This window comes from Setaria viridis, chromosome 9, assembly GCF_005286985.2.
Source record: "Setaria viridis chromosome 9, Setaria_viridis_v4.0, whole genome shotgun sequence".
NCBI lineage: Eukaryota > Viridiplantae > Streptophyta > Magnoliopsida > Poales > Poaceae > Setaria > Setaria viridis.
In genome coordinates this window covers 4505435-4523912 of record NC_048271.2, presented here as the reverse complement: position 1 = coordinate 4523912, position 18478 = coordinate 4505435, and the positions used below count along the sequence as shown (strand labels likewise).

General features: G+C 43.8%; 3 protein-coding genes across 5 annotated transcripts; 1 reads left to right on the top strand and 2 right to left on the bottom strand.

Moving 5' to 3' along the window:
• Positions 1 to 2252: 2252 nt before the first annotated feature.
• Positions 2253 to 9559, bottom strand: LOC117837835 (uncharacterized). The gene is made up of 8 exons (XM_034717609.2): positions 9200 to 9559; positions 8903 to 9070; positions 6770 to 7017; positions 5805 to 5978; positions 5566 to 5722; positions 5314 to 5453; positions 5193 to 5228; positions 2253 to 3508 (listed from the first exon to the last, which is right to left on the bottom strand). Exons 2-8 carry the CDS (start codon positions 9066 to 9068, stop codon positions 2642 to 2644), a joined length of 1788 nt encoding a protein of 595 aa, XP_034573500.1. The 5' UTR covers positions 9069 to 9070; positions 9200 to 9559; the 3' UTR covers positions 2253 to 2641.
• A 3260-nt stretch (positions 9560 to 12819) lies between these two features.
• Positions 12820 to 14193, bottom strand: LOC117840334 (uncharacterized). The gene is made up of 3 exons (XM_034720837.2): positions 13705 to 14193; positions 13415 to 13574; positions 12820 to 13335 (listed from the first exon to the last, which is right to left on the bottom strand). The coding sequence occupies exons 1-3, from the start codon at positions 14125 to 14127 to the stop codon at positions 13082 to 13084; spliced, it is 837 nt and encodes a 278-aa protein (XP_034576728.1). The 5' UTR covers positions 14128 to 14193; the 3' UTR covers positions 12820 to 13081.
• A 221-nt stretch (positions 14194 to 14414) lies between these two features.
• On the top strand, positions 14415 to 18341 carry LOC117840333 (uncharacterized). 3 transcript variants are annotated; one of them, XM_034720835.2, is made up of 7 exons: positions 14415 to 14798; positions 15546 to 15779; positions 16650 to 16846; positions 16916 to 16996; positions 17324 to 17557; positions 17658 to 17735; positions 17819 to 18341. In XM_034720835.2, the coding sequence occupies exons 2-7, from the start codon at positions 15659 to 15661 to the stop codon at positions 18116 to 18118; spliced, it is 1011 nt and encodes a 336-aa protein (XP_034576726.1). In that variant the 5' UTR covers positions 14415 to 14798; positions 15546 to 15658; the 3' UTR covers positions 18119 to 18341. The 3 variants fall into 3 exon arrangements, with proteins under 3 accessions (XP_034576726.1, XP_034576727.1, XP_072146722.1); XM_034720836.2 differs by lacking the exon at positions 15546 to 15779 and having other exon boundaries at positions 14416 to 14798; XM_072290621.1 differs by lacking the exon at positions 14415 to 14798 and having other exon boundaries at positions 14821 to 15779.
• Positions 18342 to 18478: the final 137 nt, after the last annotated feature.

Sequence of the window (18478 nt, the reverse complement as noted above, 5' to 3'; positions counted from 1 at the left end):
TGAAGATGCGAGGAGTTGAACCCAATGCCCTCAAACTTTAGCACCTACAATTTGTAAGCTATCGGTTGTCATGCATAGATTAACGCTCTACCAGTTGAGCTCGTCCCCAACTATTGCTTGATCATTTTTTCCATTACTTTGGATGCAATCGATCAGTATATATTTGAAAGGAGCCAGAGACGGTTATTTGCACTATAATGCTATCGATCCGGTGTTTGAGAAATCACTTCATCTAGAATGGAATGGAATGTGTCATCTCATTTACAGCCGTCCAATGTATGCTAAACAGCATGTGACGGCATCCATTAGAAATGTAGACTAGTGGCAGAGCTACTCCAAGTGCTCACATGTTAGTTGTGTCGTATGCCATCAACCACTGTGGTCCAAGAGCAAACTGGCCAAGCAAGAACGAATGTTTCAATGATTGCATGCAGAGGAGCAAAGGGAAGGAGGAGCTCGGCAAGGTCAAATCTGTGGAGTAGAGAGACAGATGGTCCTTGGCCAGCACCTCTTCCATGTGGAGACGCACTTGTAGACTTGTGGCTGGTTAGTTGGCAATGAATTGTTTACTCGAATTTTATTGTTGGTCATGGCAGTTTCACTTCAGAGTCCATGAACTGTCATCGGAGTACCAGACAACAAGTAGCATTGACCGAATTCAGAGCAGAGACACAGGTAGGAATTGCGCTATAATGGAATTTTGGTGTGTGTATTATTGTCCAAATTTGCAAATTTGCTCCAGAGTAACTGCAAACACACAGCGGTTACAAATTAAAGAGCGAGCATGATGCTATCTGTGTACGATTCGTTTGTGACCTACTGGCCGTACATCTCGCACATTGCCCTTTTGCTCGATCCACTCCAGCACTAGTAGAGATACGGAGGGGATATAGTAGTAGCATCCATGTTCTCTGCATGTTCCTAACCAGCTAGTGATAGTGGACGTGGAAATAGCGTGCTTCTTCCACTCGCAACCATGCATGTTACCTGCCCGGCCGCAATATATGTACAGGCCGCGGTTACTATAGCACACTGTGCAAGTTCAAGCAGAGACCAGCACTACTCTTACACATTACATCCACGACCATCAATCACCCCCAAGCAAGATCTACTACTCCTGCCCCTGCTCACAAGTGAAGTGAAGCTGCAGATCCATGAAGGCGGCTGTCATGAGCGCCGTGATCTCGCTCCATCTCCTCTTCCTCCTCCTCAGCAGTGCGACTGCAGCAGCATCGCCGGCGACGACCCTGCCTCCGGACGGCCAAGGTTGGGCGGCTGCCAGGAGGTTGCTGCTGCGGCAACCGACGGCGGCCACAAACACCTTCCATGTCAAGGGCGGCGCCCATCAACCAGGAACGGCGACGACGACGAAGCCGAACGTGGAGTTCAACGCCAGCACGAGGTCGGCGCCGGGGAGCAGGTTCAACCCCAGGCAGAATTAGTTAGCGCCCTTTAATTTGGGACATCTTGTTCCTCCTCTGATCCTCTCTTGTAGTTGTAGGCTTGGTAGGCAGCTTGCAATCTTTTTCTCCTTTTTCCCTAGGTCAGCCGTGCATCATTCCAATCTTGTAGTAGACACAACTAATATAACCCGGCCGATAGGTCTACTACGAGCAGAGAAGGTGGTAATTTCAGTTCAAAATAGTGCTGGATCATAATGAATTATAGGATCGGTATAAGTGTTGTGTTGCAGTAACTGATCATACTGGGTCTGTTCGGCTGGACTCATAAGTCGGTTGAAAAGCTGAAACGGCTGATTTGTTGTGAGAGAAAAATACTGTTCGGTGGCTGATAAGTCGGCTGATAAGCTGAAGCGAACAGACTGACTGCTCTCATTAGGCCCATTTCGTTGGCCTTCATCCAGAAGATGGAAGGCAACTTGAGATCAATCTGTGCAATGATACTCGTCTTGTTCCCATCATCATTGTTGCCATGCTCCCTTGTCTTTGGAAGCAAAATAAGGCAAATCTTGGCCAATGGCCATCATGGATATGCCCACATAACATAGCTTACAGCATCAATAAACCCAGGTTAAGCATATCACAGGGATCCCACCCCCAACTGAGCAGACCATATAGGCAACGACAGCTCTTTCCAGAGTCTCCCTCTGTTGATTTCAACTCATCCAATCACCGTTCCGTGCTCCAAAGTAGACCTTGTCTTGAGAGCAAGTGATGAGATAGCCATAATTTCGCACCCAAAAAGGAAGTTATGATTAAAATAATAATAATAAATAAATTTAAGCGACGACATGACAAATATTTGCAGTTCACATCATACCAAAGTGAGTTCTACAGCTGTTTCAGCCCAAAAACTGTTCTAACAGTGGGCAACTCTTAAGCATCAATGCCAACGTCGGTTTCTTTTGCCTCAAAAGATCAATGCAAAGGGGGAAAAACGAAGTCTAACTACTTCATATGACCATGAGGAGTCAAACAACTCCTCGAACCAAAAGGAACTTAGTTCTACATCACAAACCGCATGCCTATTCTACAGATCTTTCTAATCCGTGACCATTGGTCCTGCTTCGCTTGTAGGACGAGTCACATATAAGCTCGATACTCAGGGATTATTGTTTAATGTACAAAGTTAGCACAAGGTGCTGCCTTTATAGCCTGATGAATGCCATGCTGCCGTTGAATCACTGTCGTTGGGCAGATGGAGATTGCTGCACCTGCACCGGCGGAAAGAACCCCATGCTTGATGTTTGAAAGAATCCGGCTGATGTTGGTGATTGCTGTGGTGGCTGCGGAGACTGCTGCTGCTGGGGCTGGTTCTGAGCTGGTGGAGGTGGAGGTGGAGGAGGTGGCCCACTTAGTCCTGGGAAACCTGCCGGCAGCGACAATGGAGGCGGAGGTGGAATTGAGCCAGCCATCATCCCAAAAGGTCCTCCCACTCCGACCATTCCTCCAGTATTTTGAGCAAATTGTTGCAGAAGCGGTGGCAATATAGATGGCAGTGGCGGCGGCGGTGGTGGGAATGGACCTGGCGTTTGTGGTTGCGTGCCTCCAAGAGAAGTAGGCACTCCTCCAACCTGCTGTTGCACCTGTGGCGCTTGCCCAAAAAAGGGAGGAGCACCCATATCACTGGCCTGAGTTGTTTTCTCAATCCTAGGCCTCTTTTCAATCTGGAAGCCAGGTGGTCCTCCAGAGAATTCTCCTGAAGGCGATCCTCCATTTATGGAAGCAGCTTGCTCAGCAGCAAGAGATGAGATAAGGGAGTGAAACGCAGGTGCTGACAAAGATGCAAGCTTATCTGCCATAGCTGCTGCCGTCCTCTTGGACTCGTCACCCACTGCACTGACTGTAGGGGGGAGTGAGGTTGCTGGATTCAGTGGCTGTGGCCTTGGAGGTGTCGACCTTACTCCAGAACCCTGCATCATAGCAGCTGTTTGCTCTGGTGGAGTAATCATGAGAGGACTAGAACTAGATTGTGTGCCACTTGTGGCAAGGGCACTACCCAGTTGTTGTCTAAGTTGAATGGCACGTTCAGCCTCTGCTCGAGCAACCTGTTTTGATAATTAGAAAAAAGTTTAGCAAGGTATCACTTTAATAATGTCATAAAATGTGTAAAGCCTGATTACAGTTGCAGAACAGATACTAATATCAAAATCGATGATATTTACCAATGTTAATGAAATTTAACTGTGACCACACAGATAAATTCCAGCAAGAAAGTTAATTGAGACAGTGATAGGCAACAAGACATGCATTACTCCACAACCTGGGGTACAATTCTCCATTTCAAAGTAAGACCACATGCATTTTGTTATCAGCTCATCACAGAGGAATGCAACAGCCAGACTGGGTGGATGTCAAGACCACAGACCTATATGGCAGGTCACAGACTCACAGGGACTATCAAGGTGCTAGGAAAACAGTCTAGGTGCAATTTTTCAAAAATATAGTCTGGCCTTAGTTGGATTCAGGAAGCAGTTCAAGCGAGCCATGGGATTGAAACTAATGCTGTGGGTGTGGGGTGGCCAGGTAGCAATTGGAGTTGGTAAAACGCGTACGCGCCAGACGAACCCTAGATGGCTCAACACATGTGCTTGGTGCTCACTAGCCCAGATGCATTCAGCAAACAAAGAATTCATGAAGTCTATTTTTTTCTTAACTAGAACCTGCATGAATTTATAATTGGGAGCTGGTTACAGTGAAACTGAAACCAATTTTATCATAATATGTTCACTCCAGAACAAAAAATGAGGACAATTACATCTCAACTCGCATTCACACCATAGAATTCTCACAAGATCATTTAAAATGTGTTGGACATGATTTAATACTATAGAGGATCCGCTTTGCGCAGATTGGGGGTGGACTAAATGCACATGCAGACTCCATTGGCATGAAGAAAATGAATGAAGCCTAGAAGAACAAAAGTTCAGCATTTGAAATTTCAACCTAGTATTACACCATAAATTTTCATAGCTCAACTGAAAGTCTGAAACTTGGGGAGATAATCTGGAGCAGGACCAAACACACAGGTGGGTCCACTTGCAATGCAGGGGCAATGGATAATATTCTCTATTTGTAGATCTACCCATATCCACTTCTAGTACTCGCTATTATTCCTAAGGATGGACAGGTAAAATTCGAATGGGTATGGATGTTAATCGGGTTCCCATACCCTACCAAAACAGAAAACATCTGGATTCACAGAATAGTCCAAGCCCAAATGCACACTACGCACTAAGTTGTTATGAATTGTGATCTCTGACATATACGTGCAACAAACACATACCAAGCAAACCACAATTGGTTTGCCTTACATCCCAAAGGAAAAATATGCTACACTATTTAATCATGTTAGAGCTTTCCTATGAATCTGAGATGTCCTGCCTCTATTTATAATTATTATCCCACTACTCATCCTGAACATGTGGATATTGATCAACAGGATGCCAAAGATAGAAGAAACATCTTATGGCCACATATCATGGAGCATGGCAGTAGCACGATAAAAGAACAGCATCCACAAACTCCAAAATAGATTAAAAGAATAGATGGGACAGGATAAATAAGCACCACTTGCAGATCTTAGAACATGTTCAGCATTTATAACCTAATAAACCTCATTTAATTAGGCATTAACAGTAAATGCATCATAGGATAGAATAACCTAGGATGTGATTTTGCAAGGAAATAACAACAAATGAAAAGGAATAAGATATAAAGAATAATTCTTACTTGCAACTGACCCCGAAGAACCACTGACTTTGATTCCTGTTATATAAATAAGACAAACATATATGAACATCACGAAGGCATGTAATTGAAATGGAACATTGGAAATGAAAAGCCTCAAGACCTGTTCGCTGAGAGCTTCTTTTAATTGATTGATCAGGGATATCCTCGCCGCATCTACACTTTCAAGTTGTTCGATGCACTGCTTTAGGGTCATTTGCTGTTCTTGAAGGTTCGAAATCAATGTTGATGCTGGCTGATTACCTATCAAAAAATACAGGTCAAAAATAGCAGAGCACATAAGAATGATGTCAAACTTTCTTCAACGGCAGATATTCACAGCATTAAATAACTAGTGAGCAAGCAAAATCCTTACCATTGGTGCTAGCATCGTCTATATCTTTATTTATTCTCTCCAAAACACCAACAGTGCTCTTACATTTGTTTAAAGCTGTGTCTTCATCAAAATGTTGATCGAGCACTGATTGGTATGCAGTCACAATCTTTTCAGGCATCCCACCAACAGTAAGTTTCTACAGTAAAAGCCAACAATAAGAAGGTGCTCTAGTATCCAATCCAATTTGTCAGATTCACCCTGGAGAATAAGCAACTTACTTTTACTATTATACCAGAATCCTTTCGTGCAGCTTTGGAATTTGAAGAGGGATTAGAGGTAGGATTTGAACTATTCCCGTTGTTATCCAATACAGGAGGGTTGTCACCAAGAATATCATCTTTCAGACTTTCAATACGGGTCCCAAAAACCTTACGTTCATCCCAAATTCCTATCTGTAGTTCCCAAAAAATAACAAGATAGACTTATTTATTTTGGACTTGCAATAAAAGATAAGAATGGTTAAATTTACCATCAATAATTCCATAATTAATCTAGTCAAACTATGAATAGGAACTTTTCTTACATTATTGATGAAGATCTAAGCAAACTATGGCTGACAAACCCTATGCAAATATTTATAAACGTATAATACCAGTGGAAGAGTCTGAATTGATGTTTCCGGCAACTGACTACCAACATACCGAGCAAGACACTCATTTGAGAAACAATGTATTGTGTTCATTAAACACAACACTCCTGGGAATAGAGGAAATTAGACTATAAACTAAAAAGGCTATCTGCTTTTAAAACGCAGAAGAGCTGCGTATCAAAGGCTATCTGCTTTACTAATCGATGCTGCTCTAGTATTACTTTTAGCTCACATTTTCTCTACACATAATTGTATATGCACCATGCACTGATGCACGTGACTATGGTTGTATCATCAAAACACATCAGAGCAAACAAATACTACCTGGAATCCAGAAAAGTGTACCAAGGGAGTAATAAGGATAGTTGAATAACATGAAACAGCAATAGCATATGACTCCAATAGTTTGCTACAACAAGCTAACAAGTAACCAATGACGGTCATTGATCCAATTGTACTTTAGTTCCATGATGGTACTGACACATTTAGATCCTCCTGCATTCTTGGAGAAGGCTCTAGAACAGCTCTAGAATAAAAGGAGCTGGTGAACTGCAAAGAATTAATTACGTGACAGTGAAAAAAGGTGAAACTTACTAATCTTGCCACCACTTTCTTTCCATCTTCTCCCCCATTTTCATAGACATGTTTCAGTGATCTAGGTAGAACCCTCCAGAACTCATTCACAAAGTCTCCTCCCTTGCGTTTGCTGTTTTGCAGGATATCATTCGATAGATATAGGAATGATACTTTCTTATCCTTCGTTGCACTATTAAACTGCTTTTCCCATGTGTCTACAACCCTTTTGGCCCTCTTCCGGTGAAAAATACACCATTGTGAAAGTGCTGCATACGAATTAAGGAATACAAAAAAGAACTAATAATGCAATATCTAGGTGCAAACTTACATAGGAAAAAAACACAATTCTGATTAAATTTGACATCATGAGGAAATGAGGAGATAAATAAGCAATGTGGTCATTTGCTACTCAAGATAACTGGACCAAACCAAACCTTATAGTTGCAAAACATACCTAAAGCACACAAGGTATAGAAACCATAGAATTTAGTCCGTAAACATTAAGAGAAAAAAAAAGGGAACATAGTTTGTAGGTTATTATAGGTTCCATCTTTGAAAACTAACTACCATGTGGGCTCCCACTAAAAAGTGGTCCACAGTTTCAGCCATCTCCTCCCAATCTGATAGTTATGTTGTATTACATCTCTAGAAGCAGAACATGTTTTGAAGCCAAAGAAAGAGTAACATTTGTCATAAAGCCTAAGGGGTGAGATCCTTTGCTTCTACAGGGTATGAATTGTTAGTATGTTTGTTCCAAGAGACAGTGACATTTGCATTGTCTCAGAGTCACTTGCTTAGAAATGGAGTGGCATATACAACATATGGCATGAAATTCCTCACAAAGAAGCAAGCACAATAATATTGAAACAACCATAGGATTCTCTTTTTCTATGGTCAGTAGAGAATGACGTGCAGCATGCTAATAAAGCATACTGCACCTTTACTTCAAACTCCAAATGCATGCCTTGCATGGTTTGTTTAATCAATAAGGGGTTGGGTGTAGGATATGTCTTCACTTCACTGGTTAGTTGACTCAAAATGAAGATATAGGCCATTATGTAGAAGGGAAAGTAGTTTTGACAATACATTTTTGGTGCAGTAATATGCTGCCAAAATTTCTTTTGAATACGGCATAGAAAACACAACAACATCAGATCAGAATACCATAAAATTCAAACAGCGAACCAAGAGTAGAAACGGGCTTACTAGTTACTACCATGCTAGTACATAAATAACAGCGACCAGAGCAAACTAGTTGGGCAGTTAGAACCACCTGGCTAACATTTAGTTCCTTAGTGAAGGATGTGTAATATAATTGTTTTGCTGGCTTAATTTAGCAAGCTGAAGAGGATGGCAGATATGTCCTGAAGAGACATAGTGATAATTAATATAGATGCATCTAAAGCCGTATGAGTATCATTAACATTTCACAAAAGGAACAGCCTCAAAAGACAATGAAAATATACTTATAGAGAGATGGGAAACCAAGCATTGGCATTAACAACAATAACAACAAAGCCTTCTAGTCACCAGAAAGTTGGGCTAGACTAGACCTGAAACCCAACAGGAGCCACCAATAAAGGGGACAAAAAAGTGAAAAAGAAAAGGGAATTACTGACAGCAGTGTTAATAGTAAGATGATGGTAGTCTAGGTCTCTTTTTCAACACATGGAATAGAACACGTGGAGTGCTGATTTCTACGCACCTATATCCACACAAGGATAAAAGCACTTAAAATCAAGTGCAGCACAAAGCTCATTAGAAATCAAAAACTTTTACCATGACTATTTACATTTACAATAAGAGAACATTTTTCTCAATGCCCGAGAAAGGCACTAAAACAAGAAAACTGTCAGGAAGTACAGTAACATAAATATTATTGCCATATAGATACAATAAATTCATACACAAGAGGATTTGTAACTTATATTCATGTGCACCAGCAAACAAACAACAGGACAATAAGCACAGCACGGAACTTGTGGCATACTTAGCATGCCCAATGAAATCTCCTGAGCAGTTCTACTAACAGACATTGCAATTTGCAAGTTAGGGTTTTACTTAATCAAAAGATATATGAAACAGAAAGCAACACCTAGGCTACCAAATTTGCGAGCGTGCAAGAAAGTAACCACGGAGAAAAAAGGATACTCTGAATACTCGCGGCTGAGTTGTTGAGCTTGTTGAGCTTCTCGACCAGCCTCTGCTCGCTGAAGGAGCCGCCGCCCCCGCCGCCGGCGCCACCTGCGCCGCCGCCGCCGCCTGCGCCGCCGCCGCCGCCATCCCCCGTTTCAGGGGCGGACCCAGTATAGGACATAACTGTTGCAAAAAGATCGAATTTAGTAGGTAAAATCATGGTCAGATCCGAATACAAATAACATACGTTAGGGGTTTGGGTGTTTGATTTCGCGCAGCAGGATGGGAAGGGAGGGGAATAGGCAGGCATACCCCTGTCGGATGTTCGTCGCCGGCGAAGCGCCCGTCGCTCCACGAACAACGGGCAGCGCAACTCGCCCTGTCGTCGCCGCTAGGAAAGGAAGACCGAAGCCGAGAGAGAGAACAGAGAAGTCGTGGGAAGGGAGGGTGCTGCCGCACCAGCCGGACTCGAGCTGCAGCTGGGCAGGGGAGCGTGGAGGGCGGCGCACGGGCCGACCGCGTGGGGAGCGGCGGGCGCCGGGGGAGCGAAGGGAGGAGATTCAGCAACTGCTGTTTCGTTTTCCTAGCTGTTTTCTGTAGTCTGCCGGCTGAAGAATAGTAGTTTGGAATTTGTTCTTCTCAGAGGTTGGTTAAAAAAAAAAAGGAAATGACTTGTGGTGTTGCTAGGCTTCTGGTTTGTCGATGTGTCTTCTGGAGGTAGAGAGGGTAAGATTAGAAGGTGTGGTGTGAGAGTCTTTTGCCTGGGAAGATGTCTAGATGTGAATGTTTTTTCTTCCTGCATCTCACTTGTAAAGCTGGTATCCCCAGCAAAGGGTTCTGACCATTTGTTTGCTCTGAAGTTGGACTATGCCTTTGGTAGGAAAGCGAAGGGAGGAGATGTCGCGGGAGGAAGAAAACCGTAGCAGACGCCGTCACACAGGCCAAACCGGTTTAACCGATTTCGTGGGAGAGAGGGGAAAGACTCCATAATTTTAAAGTCCATTAGCCTAGAAATCTAAAATAAATTAATATTTCAACGTAACAAATTTAACAACTTTAAAAAATCAGACTAACATTCGAAAATAACATAATTAATATTTTTCAAAATATATATCAATATTTTGTAGAGAGTAGTACAGTCAATATTTTTTATAGGCTACATATGAGTAGAACACATTCAACATATTCCAAAACAAAGATCAACATTTTTGAAATGCTAGTTTTTTTTATTTCTTCTTCTTCCCCAAAGTCAGTAGCTGTAGGGCCACCAACACTAGTAGCGCGCGGTAAAGATAGACAACATCGATAGGCCATAGCGGTGGACGCGGTGGGGATGAGCGTTCGCAACGAGCACGGGAAGCCACGGCGGGACGTTGTGCACGGAGCGCCGCAACAAGCACGAGTGGTGCATGGCGGAGGCGGTGCCAATGGATGGCAACAAGGGTGGGGCGTGCAACGAGCACAAGCAGTCCAAATCTGATAGAAATATCAAATCCAATAGAAATGTTTAGTCTTTTATTTTTTTCTAAAGTATTACCTTAACATAATATGATGGTTTTCACCTCTAAAACTTTTTACCTTGTAAAGAATACTTTTAGAATATCATTGAAATCAGATAGATATATACTTCTTTCAGGATAATATAAAAACAATATAAAGATTTTTCTTTTAATTATGGTTCTAGATAAAAGAGTTTTTCATCGCTACTTCAAAAATAAAGTGAACATTTTTTAAATATGATATTATAAAGTACTAGTTATTTTTTAATTTGGCTAGCGCAACTACACTATGATCTATTAAATTTTTGACGAAGACAACCAACCAGCGACTTCCTTATCACTAAAGTTTGGGAGTTGCCATGATATCTCCCGAAATACGTGGTGACCTGTGGAACATATATTTTAGTCAAAAGTTAAAATGTATTTAAACAAACACAATTTGCAAACATACGAAGATTATGTTCTTCTATATATTTAGGATTGTTAGTTTCAACAAGTAGTTAAGAAAATTTTATTTTCCATTTGAAAATAAAATCTACAGTTACTTAAAAATCATGTAATAGGATAATATATATATTTAAGAATAAAATTAATAATGTATGTATAGCTATTTGTATAATAGAATAATATATATATTTAGGAATAAAATTAATAATGTATGTATAGCTATTTGTATAATCCTACGCCTGCCACTGCCCAGTTTTCACGTCTACATCTGTCTTCGCATCCGGCATCACAAAGGCTCCAACCAATTCAACTCCCTTGCGGAAAACAAAAACCCAGATAAATTTGTAGTCCTTGCGAAGCAAGATCAAGCCAATCTTCCGTAAAAATTCAGAAAAAAATACCAGAAAATCAAAAAAAATTGGATTGCGGTGAGGGATTGGAGTTCGGAGTTTTAAGGGGGGGAGAGATGCATACCTCGGTAGCGAGACCCTAAGCTTGAACGTGCCACTATGGACGAGAAGAAGGTGGAGGGGAGCCCGGGAGGGGAAGATGAAAAAGTTTGGTTTTGGGTAGTGTGGCTTTCCTCCCTTTCTTTCCCCTTGGGCGTGTAATTTTTGGTTTTTTTGCACGTAACCTAGGATAGAAAGTGCACAAAAATAAATTTACTCCTCATCAACTATTGATATTTTTTTATCCATCAATCCTCCGAAACTTACACTAAAATCGAATGGAAATGGGAATAAAAATTTAAATTTAAGGCTTGAGGTTTGAATTACCTATGACATGCAGAACTAATGAAGCTCTGGGTGGTTCGTCAGCCGGCGTGGGAGTCGAAGTGTCAGGAGTGGGTGAAGGATGGTATATGAGGAAGAAAAGAAAGAGACAAGTAGTGAGCAGGACGGATCCAAATCAGTTCAAAATCTAGTGGTTAAGAATGACAATTTGGTGATTGATAGAAAATGCAAAGTACGATGAGACAAACTCCAAAAAAATACTGACATGCGTGACATGTGAATGCTAAAAGTTAGGAAAGTAAAGGCTGACAGTGAAGAAAATCGTGTGCCATGAGACTGAGACCATTATAGCCTCGGATACCATTGCTGGGTGAACGTTAAAATTAGGAAAGAGACGATTGATAACAAAGAAATCCATGTGTTATGAATTGAGTTTAGGAAAAAAAACATCTGATTGGATACGTGTTAGCTCGACGCCGTGTGAACGTCAAAGTTACGAGAGGAAAGGTTACTATTGAAGAAACATGTGTGCTATGAGCCTATTAGAGCAGCAACAACGTGTATTCTTCTCAGGAAGTAGCATGACGGACATGTCACCAAAGTAGCCTTCAGGTTATTTTGATCCAGCGTAAAGCGACAACTATGCTGGTACCCAGCTAAATAAAAAAAATTCACCCATTCAACTTTACTCCCCCGTCTCCTACATGCCCAGCCCAAACACGTAAAGCTTTTTGTTCAAAAAATATATTTTTATTTGGAGCACCTCGTTGCAAAACCAAGCATCATGCTAGGCGTTGCTTCCTAGCATCCCATGCTCCAGCGTGGATCACCCTCATAATCTTTTCTCTCTCCTTTGAGCACTCTCGGGAAAACAACGCTGGAGCTGCTGTTAGACCGTTACTGCCATCGGTGCTGTGTGAATGTTAAAGATTCTTTATTTTTGGTTTTGGTTGGGGGCAAGAGTTGGCCGCAGCGTGAATATTTTTTGGATTTGACTTCAATTATATCAAGCTTGAGATCCGCAGATAATTTTTTTTATTAAAAATGGTCTTTTTATAATTCTTTTAAACGAAATACTTCTCTGTAACTATGTGTGCTGGTATTAATGGTTGGGCCATTTGATTAGACCTTGCTAGAAAATGTAAATTGATGGACTAGTAGCACGTATTGTTAGATATAAGGTCATTCTCAATGCAATGTTTCATACTTATATTTTCAAAAATGTCATATAAGTAAGAGAGGATTCAGTTCATGGATGAAATAGGTCGCACAATGTATTGTTTCATCTTTTGTTGTTTCTAAGATTTTACACAAAATGTGTTGGAAATATTGTAAAGATGGTTTCATCCCTCATGAAACTAGTTTCTTCTCACTTCATAAATAATATGCCATGTCACAAAATTAGCTACATGGCAGCTTATTTATTGCCCATTAAACCTCACTGAAAATGACATAAATGGTTCAGCCACTCTCGACTGGACCTCAGCCGAAAAACGTAACAATGATGGGCTAGGCTAGATGTATTGGTATGCACGTTGAAGCTCTGTCAGATTTTGCTCCGTGGCATGTAATGTCGGAAGCTTCACCCTGCAGGACGGAACTGCTCGTGAGGCGGGATGATCAGGTACAGAGAAGACGATGGTGGAAGCGCCGTCCTCGTGTGTATCATCAGCTTGCAACCGGTAGAGCTGCTGGCCGGCGGCGAAGTTGCCGAGCAGTTGGTACGAGCTCGGCGAGCCGTCCATGGTCAAGCAGAGGTCATCGGTGCCTGAATCAATGGAAGAGTCGGTTTAGACTCGAAATATAAAGATTGCTAATTGACGAGAGGTAATTAAGTTTGCACGTACACGCGGCGAGCTCCTTTTGGGTGCGGTAGAGAAATTGCAGGACGGCGGCGACGTCGTCCCGGAAGCGGGAGAATGGGTCGTCGTCGTCGCCGCCGCCGAGGTTGAGCTTGCGGAGCTTGCAGAGGCCCTCACCGAGCTCCATCATGGCGCCGCGGTGGTTCTGCACGTACGTATAGGCCGATCGATCGAGCAATAATTAGATCGTTGGCATCAAATAAATTCAGAATTCATGGATCGATTGTTGGCGCGTATATATGCAGTCCAACAGTTGATCAATCAATGGGTAGGACCTGGTTGAAGAGGTGGTGGAATCCGACGGCGCACTGTAGGATGGCGTGGAGGAGCGTCCGCGCGGGGTCCTCGGCGCCGTACCAGAGCTCCTCCACCACGTCGTGGCACGCGTGGAACTCGCCGCGGTTGAACAGCGCCACCGCGTAGTCGAACCCACCACCAGTCGCCGACGGGTCTTGGTCATCCTCGTCGTCGTCATCGTCGGGGCGCTCGCCTCGCGCCGTGAGGAGCCGGCGGCGGCAGCGGAGGTCGGCGTTGCGCGCCCGGCGACCATTACCATGGTGCTGCGGGCAGAGCGATACGTTTGCACGAGCCGGGCTGGTGGGCACCTGTCGCAGGCGGGGCGAGAGAGTGGCGGCTAGCATGGTCGCCGCAGCCGGTGGCGCCCAGCCGGCGTAGATGGGAGCAGCAGAGGGCGCCATGGAAGCCAGGCAAAGGATCGTTCGCTCTGCGAGCCGTGCACTCGTGTGTGGCCATCATTGGCTGCCAGCAGTACTTGGCAGGGAGTGGTCACCTTAAAAGTCAAACGGATCAAATCCAAAATATCTAGCAAGCCGGCCTGCGAAACTTCCGGCCCAAGAGCACCTAGGCGGGCAATTCTCCATTACGGTCCAGTCAGACACGGACAGGATGCCCAGCCCATTCAGGATGCAAGGCCGCTGCAGCTCCAGTTGCCAACCCAGCAACAATGAATGATTTCTTTTTCCCGGGTTCCCTCCCGTCTCCTCCCCCACCCACCGCTCGCTTCCCGCGAAACGCCCCCAAAATCCATCTCCATCAACCACCCAAAATTCCCCCCCAAAAAATTGATTGATTCCCTCCGTCCTCTGATCTTCCCCCTCCCCGGGCGGAGAAGTTCGTTCCCGATTCGCGTCGAATCTAACTAATCCAATCGGGGCAAAACCTAGCAGTGCCCGCTCGGATTCCCTTCCCCGACCCCGATTCCCGAGCGAGAGCGGGGAGCAAGCAGAGCTCGCGATGGCGCCGCTGTCGTGGCGGCACCACACCCTGCTCCAGGCGCTGCTCACCCGCGGCCCTCTCTCCGAGCGCGACTTCCACGCCGTCTTCGCCGCCGTATCCGGCAGGAACCCCGGTACGCCATCTTCATCTGCCTGCTCTTCTCCTCACCTCTCTTTACGCGTCCCAGCCCAACAAGTGTTCGACGAAATGCTCATGTGCCATGCCGGCTGGGTTCAGTTCACTGCGTCGAACCCAGCCGAATCCTGCTCCTCACCATCTAACTGCGCGTCGTCGTCCTCGCGGGGAGGGTGCTCACCCAATGCCATGACGAGGAGGCCGTGGAGGTTGCAACGCCACTGTGCTGGAGCACAATGTGTAGCTTAAAGGGCGGTCTGGCCGTCTGGGTTGGGGGCAAAAGAGCTGTGGACATTGGGACCTTCGTTGATGGGCTGAGCAGGCCTGCAGGTGCAGGCAACAGCTCAAGCTTACACTGCAAGCCAGCATTGCCATCCTTCCCGCCCGTCCTCTTTCCCCTCCTTCCAGCGTACACCAACCTATCATTCACTCAGGGAGTGTTTGGATCCTGGAGCTAAAGTTTAGTCCGTGTCACATCGGATATTCGGATGCTAATTAGGAGGACTAAACATGAGCTAATTACAAAACTAATTGCAGAACCCCTAGGCTAAATCGCGAGACGAATCTATTAAGCCTAATTAATCCATCATTAGCGAATGTTTACTGTAGCACCATATTGTCAAATCATGGACTAATTAGGCTTAATAGATTCGTCTCGCGATTTAGTCTAGGGGTTGTGAAATTGGTTTTGTAATTAGCCTATGTTTAATACTCCTAATTAGTGTCCAAACATTTGATGTGACAGGAGCTAAAATTTAGCCCGGGGATCCAAACACCCCCTCAGCTTTTATTCAGCGGGCTTGGAGTTGCTCGGCCAGGTTCTCAATCCCACCTGCTAGGCTGTCTTAAGGCTTCAGCATGGCGCCTCTGCCCTGGCGCCAGCGGCATCACACCCTGCTGCAGGCGCTGCTCTCCCGTGGCCCCCTTGCCGAGCCCGACTTCCACGCGATCTTCGCTGCTGTCTCCGACAGGCAACCCGGTACCTACTTTCTACCTTTATGGATATGCCATGCCGTTTGCTACTCCTCTCCCTCTGTTTGTACTCTTGCTCCATCCTCCACGAAATGCTCCTCTCATCCTCACGGTGGTGGTAGTAAGACATTCTGAGTGTTGTGGACATCTATATCCTTTCTGAGAACCTGTCTCTGTTTGTCTAGTACAAATCTTCTCTTTTATCAAGTAGAAGGGTGCTTGTTTGGCCTCATGCTAATTTTATTGCACAATGCTGCTATTTACGAAACCTGATCCTGCTATATTCCCCTGTCTCTTTCTTTGCCACAGAAAAGTTTGCCTTTCGAATATGGTTGCAGTTTGTGTAAGCATTGTCTTTTTTAACTTCCTTGTTGGACCTAAGTCATTATTTCTTATTTAATCTTGGCCTTTTCTATTGACCTACCTTTGTTCACTGTATAAATTCATTGACAAGTGAATACTGTACTTTGAACAAACAATTTAATGGAATTTTTGTCCGATCCATATTCCAGAAGTAGATACCCTTACTTTCTCATCAAAGGTATCATCATCTAAAAAAGAAATCCAAAGGTATAACTAAGGAGTTGTAACTGTTCATCTGCTGATCAACCAAGCAGATCACAATCACTTCAAAGTTTCGCTGGAAAGAACAATCACTGGCACTTCAAAGCCACATTATCTGTTTGTCTGAAATAATGGCCTTCATTCTACATGGGATTGGAATTATTTTCAGTTCTGCTGCCTGGTTGGCCACTTGGCTGAATCATATATCTAGCACCGGTCATAGAAGAGTATATAGCCTATGGGTTGCACTTTTCTCCTAATTCATTTTGCCTAATGTCTAGCCTCCATTCACTTATTTCATTATGCCTTGCAGCCACTCATCAACAACTATTCAATGATACACTTCTGAAGATCAACAAGGACCTCACATATTTGCAGTTTGAGTTGCGAGCATGCATGAACCAATATGATGGAATCGTGTATTATGGAGTGGTTAATAACATTGCTGACGAAGAATCAAAGCTTGGAACAAAGTATTCTGTGCCCCAGATTGCATTCTACAAGGGACTGGTATGTGATAGCTTGTTTTGTATAGCTTAGTTTCACATGTATTGATGTAACTAATGATTCCTGTGGCAGTTAGAAGCAATTGTTCAGGAAGCTGGAAATGATGGGAGCATAACCAGTATTGACGCTCTCAATGTCCGGCTTGACAACCAGGTTTGTTTTACAGTAATTCTGGCAACATGATTTGTTGGCTTTCATTTATTTATTCACCACAGATTGTCTTATGTCAACATATATCATCATGTACTAAATGGCCATGTGCTTGGTATAGCTCATAATAGTTACAAATTTACGAGTTAAGCATATAATAGTTTCATATACTATTTTGCAGTTACCATGTCATATTGTCATCAATGGTAGCACCTTGCAGTATTTTCTGTGGCATTGCATGGCATGGCAGCACTATTATATATACCGATGGACAGACCTTAATATTGATTGCAATATGGTGTGATGAGTTGTTGACTATTCTGTTCCCAGGTCATTATTGTAGATGGTTCACAGGAAAGCCAATCTCGTCTTCCTACTTCCATAAAGAACTTCTCACTGAGCCAGAAAGAGAAAACCCTAGATGAGCTGATTCGGGATCGTTGGTTGTCATACACCTCCACTGGCAAGATTGGTCTGGGCACCAGATCATTTCTTGATCTCCGAAGCTGGTTCCGTGGTAACGACATCCCATCATGCATGGTGTGTAACGAAGCTTGTATAAAGGTATTGATGAGTGATGATTCTTTGGTTTTCATCTTTGGTTTTCATCAGTTGCCTTGGTCTTTTTTTAATTTTTTTTACCATATAACCTGCTATCCAACAGGCATCTAGCTGTCCTAATGAGGAGTGCAATGTTAGAATCCATGAATACTGTCTTAGGAAGAAATTTTCACAGCGAAAGGTAGTCGCCTAATTCTAGTTAACACTGTTACTCCTGTTAATGTTAAAGCCATTTCTGGCTTGCTAATTAATCTGCATATGCAGGCTTCAAGAGCCTGTCCTGGTTGTGGTACCGAATGGCCCCGTCAGGATGGTGAAGCTGACGGTGATGATGTGAATGAACCTGAGGAGGATCAAGCCCCGTCAGCTAACCATTCCTCGAGAAAGAGGCGCAAGCGAGTCAAAGCTGAACTGGTGGAAGAAAATGATAACGCAGGCCCATCAACGGCAGTGCCTAGGAGGACCTCAAGAAGCATGAAAGCCGAAGCAGTTGAGGCTGCTCAAGAGGCGTCTTCTGCAGGAGCTTCGCAGGCAACCAGGACGTCCAAAAGAAGGAAGAAATAATGACGGTGGCTAATGAATGATAGGTACTGAGATTGGCGGCTCTCTTTTGTTATGTACATATGGTAGCTGGTACCTGGTGGTAGTAGATGGTCATTTTGAAGCGGCGATGCTGCAGCTCCTAATGCTGGCAGAATATGTAGCCTTCAGATGATGGTGTTACAAACTCCTAGAGCTTATTCAACTTGTGACAGTATATCAATCTAGCTAAACTGGTGCCATTTTACTTGTTTGGAAGTGAGAACCTATCTTTATTTGTGCACTCAAGCTTGTGCAGAGAATGGGTTTGCTGCCTGTTGATGTCGGTTTCACGCATGCTGTTCTGATCTTTTCATTGCTTGTTTCTTTATTCCACCTGTGTTA

Bases quoted from the DNA above. Each gene is read 5' to 3' on its own strand.
- LOC117840333 (XM_034720835.2), top strand. From the start codon at position 15,659: ATGGCGCCTCTGCCCTGGCGCCAGCGGCATCACACCCTGCTGCAGGCG. The intron at 16,847-16,915 runs GTATGTGATAGC...TTCCTGTGGCAG, and splicing joins TTGCATTCTACAAGGGACTG to TTAGAAGCAATTGTTCAGGA. The intron at 17,736-17,818 runs GTAGTCGCCTAA...CTGCATATGCAG, and splicing joins AGAAATTTTCACAGCGAAAG to GCTTCAAGAGCCTGTCCTGG.
- LOC117840334 (XM_034720837.2), bottom strand. From the start codon at position 14,127: ATGGCGCCCTCTGCTGCTCCCATCTACGCCGGCTGGGCGCCACCGGCT. The intron at 13,575-13,704 runs GTCCTACCCATT...ACGTACGTGCAG, and splicing joins TCCACCACCTCTTCAACCAG to AACCACCGCGGCGCCATGAT. The intron at 13,336-13,414 runs GTACGTGCAAAC...CCATTGATTCAG, and splicing joins CCAAAAGGAGCTCGCCGCGT to GCACCGATGACCTCTGCTTG.
- LOC117837835 (XM_034717609.2), bottom strand. From the start codon at position 9,068: ATGTCCTATACTGGGTCCGCCCCTGAAACGGGGGATGGCGGCGGCGGC. The intron at 5,723-5,804 runs GTAAGTTGCTTA...CTTTTACTGTAG, and splicing joins ATTCTGGTATAATAGTAAAA to AAACTTACTGTTGGTGGGAT. The intron at 3,509-5,192 runs GTAAGAATTATT...TTATCAAAACAG, and splicing joins TTCTTCGGGGTCAGTTGCAA to GTTGCTCGAGCAGAGGCTGA.